The sequence below is a fragment of the Rhamphochromis longiceps genome, unplaced genomic scaffold (genome assembly GCF_057381845.1).
Source record: "Rhamphochromis longiceps isolate RC_006_pf unplaced genomic scaffold, R_longiceps_female_GT1.1 unmapped_scaffold_5, whole genome shotgun sequence".
Lineage (NCBI taxonomy): Eukaryota > Metazoa > Chordata > Actinopteri > Cichliformes > Cichlidae > Rhamphochromis > Rhamphochromis longiceps.
The window spans coordinates 151852-161851 of NW_028187225.1; the positions used below are offsets into that span (position 1 = coordinate 151852).

General features: G+C 40.1%; 1 protein-coding gene across 1 annotated transcript; it reads right to left on the minus strand.

Moving 5' to 3' along the window:
• Positions 1–6648: 6648 nt before the first annotated feature.
• On the minus strand, positions 6649–7447 carry LOC146640550 (nanos homolog 2-like). Its single transcript, XM_085400105.1, has one exon. It carries the CDS (start codon positions 7373–7375, stop codon positions 6875–6877), a length of 501 nt encoding a protein of 166 aa, XP_085256231.1. The 5' UTR covers positions 7376–7447; the 3' UTR covers positions 6649–6874.
• Positions 7448–10000: the final 2553 nt, after the last annotated feature.

Consider the following 10000-nt stretch of genomic DNA (forward strand, 5'->3'; position numbering starts at 1 on the left):
TTTTTGGGGGTTTTTTGTGGACAATCCTTGTCAGTGTTGGAGGAGGACTGTGAAGGACGACCGTTTTGCTCTCCCTGACATTTCGTATTAATGCTGGTCAAGAACAAAAATGAGAATGACACTGCTGGAAGTTATCACATCACTATAGTTTCTTTTAATAAGCACTTTTTAAAACTTTATATATTTATAATGCAAGGTAGCTAATGAGTAGACATACTGAGTTTGTGGGTCTCGTCTTTATGACATGTTTAAAAAAAAAAAAAAGAGAGAGAGAAAAAGATTTGACTGTTTGTCCTCAAACTTTCAGACTCTGCTTTTGTTTCCCCAGCCCCGATTTCTGAGTGAAGGTACGCGTTTCAGGATATTTCATTGAAATATTGCTCTAATATTTTCAGTTTAGTTCTGGCACAAGGCACACAACACAGACACACTGAGCTCGGCCTGAAGAAGGCGAAGGAACGCCGAAACGTCGCGAAGAGCTCAGTAGATGCGCGTAAACCCAAGATGGGCAATTTTTTGAACTGGGGCAGGGGTACCACCATCCTGTCCCACGGTGGAGAGTTCATCTCAAGGAACCGGCGATTGCTGGTTCCCTGATCTTTTTTCAACACCCTAACCCTTTACCACAGACGTGGAGTCAGGACCCGCTGTTCACTTTCAGTCAGTACACTGAAAATGAGTTTCATCAGACTAACCACAAATGTACGACAGTCAAGAACTTCTGCAGCTCTGAGCCAAGTTTCCTAAACACTCTGCAGTATGAGGAGGACGAGTTCTTTAGAAAACTGATAGCTGCAGAAGGACAAACCTCAACTCAAAAATCTTTAAAACGCCTTCATTCTTCTCATATGATTAATGAGAAGGAAAACGGGACACCACTGTCTTATAATTCCCCAGGAACAAACTCCTCTTTCTCTCATTTCAGACCTGTTTCAAATCATAAGCAGACACAACCAAAAACCGGCTCACCTAATCAAACCAAATCCTAACTTTAAGCCACTATCCAGTCCTGTCCCCCTTCTCTCCTCATACCGGTACCCACAGTTCAGACCCCACCTCAGGCCCCTTACTGCCTGAGGAGGGGTCTGAAGTATTTTCCAGCCTTATAAAGAAAGGGAAGACTGAAGTGGCAGACTGTCATGCAAAAAGCGAGCATCTCCTCCTTGCACTGCTTACAGTCAAATGACAAAATATGTGAACTCTTTTTAAACAGGAAAAAGGAAGAAATTGTACACCAGAGGGGGCAAGAAGGAGAAAACTTGAATATAAACTCAAAAGAAAAACCGCTGTTCCTTCCCTCCCCCAGAAGGCAATAGAATATCATCATGTTAAATGCCACTTTTGGGGGGGGGGGTAAAATTACTTGACAAATATGTTTCTCTTTTTTGTTATTTCGTCCCTCTTTGTTACAGCTACAGGAGGACAATAAACAGAAGAAGGAGAGCGGCACCAAAGAGGCGAAAAAACGAAAGAGCGCACCACCTCCTGACACCACATCCACAAAGAAGTCCAAATGTACCTCCAGTGCTGAGGGGGACGACAAGGAGGTTTTTCTCCTCCCTGTTCGTGGGCGTGAGCGTTACGAGATGTTGAAGAAGATCAATGACGGTTTGGAGCTGCTTGACAAGGACAGCAAAAGCAAGTCAAAGGTCTCAGTGAAGCATGAGGTTCCCGTGCCCTCCAGTGGAAAGAGGCTGCTCCAGAGAGGAGAGAGGAGTGACAGCGACTAAGATGCCCATCACCTCAATTTCGAAAACAAATGTCACCTTTTTGTCTAAGCCTTTAGGATTATTTCAGGTTTTAAATGCCCATTTAAAAACCAAAATGCCATCCTGCCTCAGTTAAAACGGTTCCTGAAACTGTACTGCCTGATTAGTCACTGCACTGACATACTGTTGTGTTCAGTTATGTTTTTCTTTTCTTTTTAAAAAAAAAACAAAAAAAACAACAACCCTATGTTCCTAATTGGGTTAGAGCCGTTCAGCATGGTTTGAGTGAGATTAAGAATGATCCTTGTCATAACGAGTCACTGCCGTTTATTTAAATAAAGTTCAAAGCTAGGCTTGCAAAACTTGAATGGAATTTGCCTCTGATGTTGCTGTATTACTGTGCTACAGTCCTGTCGCACCATGTCATTTTTAAAAAAAGAAATGTATATATTTTGCATGATTGTCTGGGAAATGCAACCACCTCTGCGCAACCTTGATTCATATGCAATATGTAATCATGTTTGTGTAACATGAAAGAAAAAAGAGAAAAAATGATGATAAATGCAAAGACTGGTAACAGCGCTAAGAACCATAAAGCAAGAGAATTTTTAAAAAACTGTGAGAAATAAACTACACTGTAAAAAAAATAACCCTATTCAAATTAAAAAAAATGATGTCCAGTTGTCACATCCAAAATATTTGGCTTTATAGAATCCAAATTGAGTCACTTGATATGACCTGATACTTTTATGTTGATATAAACAATATTACTAGACTTGACTGAAACTTTAAATTTTGCATTGATCCAAATTGATTTTTTTACATAGAACCATATTTTAATTATTGAACCAAGCTAATATATTGAAATTTAACCAACCTAATGTATTCACATCGAACCAAATTAACATGAACTAATATGTTTGTGTTGAAGCCAGGTAATTGATTTACATATATTCAAACTATATTTTTTACATTTCATTTCAGTTCAAAAATGCTCTGCATTTCCTATAAAAAACAAGACAGTTGGCCAACCAATTGTTTCAAAATTATTTATTGTTCCAAACCATTTTAACTATAATCAATAGAGAGGATTAGTAATATACAGATTTAGTGCTACGGCAGAAATGATTAGAGAAATGTTTGTTTTATAAAACCTGCAATCTTTTGAAAACCAGTATAAAACCTGCAACCTGTCTAAAACTGGCATAAAACCATTATAAAAACTCTTTTTAAACCAATTTGCAAGTACTCAAAAATGTTTATATGTGCACTGTGCCTGTACAATGTAAAAAAAAAAAAAATCTACACATGTATCAATGAAATCAACTTAAATCTCCCTTTCAAATGGGTGTTCTTATAAATTTTGAATGTAGAATACCACTGCAGGCCAACCAAGCACACATGCACATGCATGTGCACATACACATGCACACATGCATGCAAACACACTACTGTGCAGTGTTAAGTTCACAATTAAGTTTGCGAATCTTAGAGGTCATCTTGTTAAAGTCAAGCTCCATCATAATCTTTTGAAGAGCCTCAAAGGTGAACCTGAATCCTCGTGGATATTCCATATTAAGAGCATAACAGAGTCCAAAGACCATTGCCACTCCAGCTGCCACAGAAGGCAACTCATTCAGGACTTCCACACCATCAATGATTATCCCGATGTCTCGAGGCTGATGTAGGAGGCTTGAGTTGTCCCTGAAGACGAAGAGTGCCATGGTGGTACTCTGCAGCTCTTCCTCAGCTTCATCTTTCTGGGATATCTTGAGGTAAAATATGGAACAAAATGTACAAGTGAAGAACTGAAGTCTGGCACACCTGATAAATCTTTGACCATAATAAACTACTATTTTGATAGTTGTTTGGTCACAGACTATTAGAACAATTATTTGACTAATCAGATTGTGAATTGCATAATCATTAAATTAAATCAATGGTGGAACATTTTCATAAATGTTCCACAAAGCCCAAGAAAAAAAAAAAGAAAACAATACAGAACCCTAAGATATTAACTTGATGAGTTGATTAATCGTTGCTGTCCTACATTAATCACTGCATTTAATAGCAGAGTTGTCAAATTTACATCAAGAGACTGCATCTCATGTAGAGACAGAACAGATATGGACATACCATGTATTCTTTTATCAAGTCCTCAACACATCAGCAAGGTGAATGAGAGGATAATGAGGGAGAGTCTAGATTATTATGAAATGTTTAAAAAGGATGTGCAGTGTAAATGCAAAATGATACCTGTTCAGATTAAATGAAAATGTATGCTTCAGCCATGGAATGGATGGAGCGATCTGTGGTTCTGAAAGCATACAGAAAAAAAAGAATAATGTTACTTCTCTATAAAACACATTACATAGAAAAACCAAGAAATACGTAACATGACATACCAAACAGTCTACAGACCAGCCATTAGCGACTAAGTTTGGCATAGGGTCAATTTTTTGCTGTTAAAATTAAAATTTCTTCAGAAAATGCACATTTTTCCGAGCTGCGCCTGAAAGTCAATTGAAGGAATTAGTCTTATGTCATTGATCTTATATGCTGGCTTGTTATTTCTGTCTCTAAATCATGCACATTAATAATTATCTTTTGCGCTCGGTGTACACACACATAACACACAGATATTTATATGAAGAGAGACAAACGTGCGCGCACAAACACAAGCTTGTGTCTAGAAACCGCGAGCTCACCAGAAAAATTCAAACGAAGCGGAGCACGGAGTTATACTATGAATGTTATGAACTATGAACTTATGCTAGCTAGCTTTATCCACCACCGATGCATCGTGGTAACGCTAGCTAGTTAGGCAAAAAGCCGTTTTTTACCAGTATACTAACTTGTATTCCCGACTGTGATGGTCGGTTTCTGGTAACCAGTTCTAACGTTGCGCAGGATAGCTAGCTAGCTTATAGCTAGCAGCTACAATCATGCAAAAATTAGGGGTGGCTGTCGACCCAGCTTAAATGGGGTTATTTTCTGCGATTTTGGCAATACAAATTATAAAAGCTTTTGTAACACACTTGGCTTTACTTACGTTTATTTTCAGATGAAATTAATCAAAGATGTGACATGATGTTTCCAGCAGCCATGCAGAATAAAAATGGGTCCCGGTCTATTTCTGGTGGGCGTGTTCAAGTGCAAATCACTTTGACTCAAATTAAAGATATTATCTGTTCAGCATGAAAAGAAATATATGTTTTGAGAGAAATCAAAAACTTTGCGTTGCGATGTTCACAATCCTGTACTGACACTATGGGCACATTTTTAGAAATCTATTTAATTCCACAGAAAGGTTAGCCACTTTAGTGTTTCACTTGTGACCTATTTATAGCTCACTGAAGATGGTTTTAAAATGCAACAATGTTCGGAGATAGAGAGAAAAAAAAAAAAGAACTTTGGTGCAGGTGCAGGTGCAGTCTTTATGTAGCTTTCTGGTGACCTTAAAAGAACCTTTACGAAGCCCGTTGACAGGCCTTTAATCGAATGATCGGTTGGTTGATTGATAACAGAAAAAAATGACACATAAGATGGACATAAAGGACTGAAAACACCAAGAGCAAAATATTGCATCGCACTCATTTATGTAGTTTATTTTTAGATTAGATAATTTTGCAAAATAACGCAGCAAAATAAATAATAAGAGCCGGGATGTGCAGACTATTTAGCACTGAAAAAACTCCGTCCATGTGAACAGAATCAGGTGTTACCTTACCTGTTGATTAAATATCAAGACTATTTAGCAATAAGCTTACTTTAAAGGCTCGTAATAGGTGAACTGTCTTGGTATAGTTGAGTCACGCAGAGTTCATGGTCCATGTTGTGTTACTTGTTGTTTGTGTGTGTGTGTGTCACCCGATGACCCCTGGCGCCGGAGCGTCTAGACTACATTAGAGATGTGTCACAGCAAAGAGCCGCACCTGCGCTCAAAGAGAGCACATACATAGAGGTGAGATGAGGATAAATGGATAGATGCGGTCCTTTTTCGAAGCTGAGCGCACAGTTGTATTTCCTGCACAATCACACACGAAGTGAGGCTGTGTTTATGCCGGTTATACCATGAATATACACCCTGCAGGCACCACTTGTTTGTCAAACTGTTTATGAAGCAAAAGTCACATTTCTGTTTATTTACAAAGCAAAAAGAAGGGGGGAAAAGAGGCGTAGGAGGGGGTGGAGCGTGCGCACTAGCATACCGGCGACGGCTGTTTCCTTTCACTAAAAGGAAAAAAATAATAAAATGTGTACTTCACGTTACGGTTGAAACTGGGGGGGTTTTTTTTGTGTTTTTTTAATTTTTATTTTATAGAAACAATTTTTGCTCATAACCAATTGACAGGGGATTTCTTAAAATCACCCCGCAGTTCTTCAGCTGAGACACCTGAGTTAGAAAACACAAACACTGCAGCTGTCTTTGTACAAACTTGTACAAACTCTGTTTTGACCTTGTATACTGTATTTCCCCAGCCCCTCTATTTTGAAACTAAAACTATTGAACCTTAATTCAATTTCTCACTTCACATAATCGTTTCACTTTTGCCTTGAAGTGTTACTTTTAATTTAATTTAATTATTTTTTTATGACGCATGTTCTCTGGTGAGTTCAGGTACATCTGTAACTTCAAGTGGAAGAGTTGCATGTGAGTTAAAAATTTTCTATAATACCAAAAAAAAAAAAAAAAAGACAAAATACTGACGTTTTTGTCGAATAATCTGTCTGACATGAGGGATAATATAGCATTTGCATTTTAACTAAAAGACTCGCGCACTGACACTATGGGCACATTTTTAGAAATCTATTTAATTCCACAGAAAGGTTAGCCACTTTAGTGTTTCACTTGTGACCTATGAAGTACCCCCGAAATTGTATCATATTAAACAACAACAACAACAACAATAACAACAACAACAACAATAAACACTCGAGGACTTTAAAGAGTTTAATTTTTACCGAGGTTTGAGAGCGCTCACCCCGGCTCGGGGCTCCACAGATGTGATGGATGAGGGCTCCTTGCTGCAGACTGCAGCGGAGTGTTTGACAGTCAAACTTGAAACAGTCTTTGGAACTGAAACGGTCTCTGCCAACACGAACACATACCCCAAACAGTTCGGTAAATATGTACAGTTTCTCGCAGCTTCAGTTTTCAGCAGCTACCAGAACTTGCCTACGGTCTGCATCCTCCCAGCAGCCTCGCACTTCATCTGCGGGCAGTACTTGCGTGTGTGAGCGCTGTCACCGGTGGCTTCGCAGATCGGGCAAGTGTAGTTCCGGAGGACGGGGCAGAAAACTTTCCCGTCGTCTGATTTGAGCTTGTGAGATAGGTACACCCTCGGAGTCTCCCCGTTCTGCTTGCATAAGCGGCAGTAGTCCGAGGATGAGGCGCTGCTGCTGGTGTCCGACGCGCTGCTGGTCGGACTGGACTGTGATGAGTTTTTGGAGGATTTCTTCCCCCGAGTGGAAGTGTGGACCTTACTCCAAGGGGGCGCTTGTCCCTTCTTTGGACGCTCGGTGTCTCGGTTATCAACCTCACGGTTGCTGCACAGTTTCTCGAACACTTGGCTCAGATTCATGTAGTCGTGCCACATGTTAAAGCTGTCCCCACCAGTGAGGATCGAGTTCTGGACCTCCAGTCGTCTCGGCATTGTGGTCATTTTTTGGCAGAAGTAAAACTGAGAGTGTGTTTGGAGCGCCTCATATTTATAGCTCACTGAAGATGGTTTTAAAATGCAACAATGTTCGGAGATAGAGAGAAAAAAAAAAAAGAACTTTGGTGCAGGTGCAGGTGCAGTCTTTATGTAGCTTTCTGGTGACCTTAAAAGAACCTTTACGAAGCCCGTTGACAGGCCTTTAATCGAATGATCGGTTGGTTGATTGATAACAGAAAAAAATGACACATAAGATGGACATAAAGGACTGAAAACACCAAGAGCAAAATATTGCATCGCACTCATTTATGTAGTTTATTTTTAGATTAGATAATTTTGCAAAATAACGCAGCAAAATAAATAATAAGAGCCGGGATGTGCAGACTATTTAGCACTGAAAAAACTCCGTCCATGTGAACAGAATCAGGTGTTACCTTACCTGTTGATTAAATATCAAGACTATTTAGCAATAAGCTTACTTTAAAGGCTCGTAATAGGTGAACTGTCTTGGTATAGTTGAGTCACGCAGAGTTCATGGTCCATGTTGTGTTACTTGTTGTTTGTGTGTGTGTGTGTGTCACCCGATGACCCCTGGCGCCGGAGCGTCTAGACTACATTAGAGATGTGTCACAGCAAAGAGCCGCACCTGCGCTCAAAGAGAGCACATACATAGAGGTGAGATGAGGATAAATGGATAGATGCGGTCCTTTTTCGAAGCTGAGCGCACAGTTGTATTTCCTGCACAATCACACACGAAGTGAGGCTGTGTTTATGCCGGTTATACCATGAATATACACCCTGCAGGCACCACTTGTTTGTCAAACTGTTTATGAAGCAAAAGTCACATTTCTGTTTATTTACAAAGCAAAAAGAAGGGGGGGAAAGAGGCGTAGGAGGGGGTGGAGCGTGCGCACTAGCATACCGGCGACGGCTGTTTCCTTTCACTAAAAGGAAAAAAATAATAAAATGTGTACTTCACGTTACGGTTGAAACTGGGGTTTTTTTTTGTGTTTTTTTAATTTTTATTTTATAGAAACAATTTTTGCTCATAACCAATTGACAGGGGATTTCTTAAAATCACCCCGCAGTTCTTCAGCTGAGACACCTGAGTTAGAAAACACAAACACTGCAGCTGTCTTTAACTCGCGAGGGCAGTCATGGACGCAAGACCTGCGTCTCATCACTGCTGCTTTGTGAATGTCTGTCTGTGAAAAGCGCTTAATAAATAAAGTTTACTTACTTACTTACTTACTTACTTACTGAGCCTGCAGTTCAGAAATTTAACCATTAGATGGAGTCATTGCCAAAGCAATGACTCCATCTAATTGCTATGACTTTTGGTGTTTATTTTGGACCTTAACTCGCCCCACAGTTTTGAGACAAGGTTCACATATGATATATCATTGTGTGCGGCTGGAGCTGGAATGAGTTGCTATGACTTTTGGTGTTTATTACTTCTATAGTTTTTTAAATATGAATATTTTAATGCAAGTTTTTTCCCATTGAAATGAATGGAGAACAAGAAAACTTCATTTGTGGTGTGCTGGCTCACTCTAGTGGTATGTCGGGAGTAATGGAGGCGGCCGCTGTGTCCCTGTGGTTGGCCTACTTGTCAGATATCGACAAATCCTACACTACAGACCAGTTGACAGCGTGCAATAACCCAGCCGATTCATTCGTCTTTACACTACCTCACAATCGACTCAACGGTGAGTTATTTGTTTGTTTTGTTTTCTCACAATTAATGTAAAGCCAAGGTATATATCAACGGCGCGCGCAGCGGAAGTATGGCATTATAGCGGATTATAATGGGGGACGCTTTTATTTTGTATAACTACCGGAAGTAGTTCCTGTGTACTGAGCTAGCTGGGTAGCTAGCGCCGCGTCGCTTAAAAAGCAGCCGGGCTTGTCTTAAACTTAAGAGGCTGACACTCGCTAAACCACCCGATCGCTCGCCAAGCGACAGACGTCCATGTGTTCAACAACAGACACACGTCATTCCCCTTCGTGGTCTAAACCAATCAGAGATAGTGAGGGGCGGGACCTCTGTCCGTGGTCGAGCTGGAAGTGGAGGTGGATAGAGACGGGTGAGTAGCTTGAATGAAGCGATATCGATTCATTAAATCCTGAATTGAATGAATATAAATGTGTTTTACCAGAAACGCCAGAATCTCAGGTTAAAGCTCACAAAACTATTTCAACAACAACCAGCAAATGAGAGCAGGAAACGCATTCCACACGAAGACGTAAACAGAGCGGACCGACGCATCAGAATTAGCTTAGTCGGCGTGGGGGCTAATATCATCCTTAATTCCTTCTTACTTTTGCTGTTTTGCTTCCAACACGATAAAACCCACAGTTCACGCACAGCGAGCTGTGCGTGAACTGTGAGAGAAACTTCAAGAAAAGTTTCCCATCTCAAACATGTGTTTTCTGTATTACTCATTCGCTTATTACCCATCAGTCTACCGTTGTTTACAGCGCTGGCGGCCGCTGTCTTTTCTTTCCTTTGTAAATGACGTCGGATAAGAAAGCTTCATTTCTGCTGTTTAATACTGAAGAAATGTAAACTTTTTCAAATTAGGTATAATTGCAGAATATTTTTAAGGTTATCTGCTATAAAATCCATGC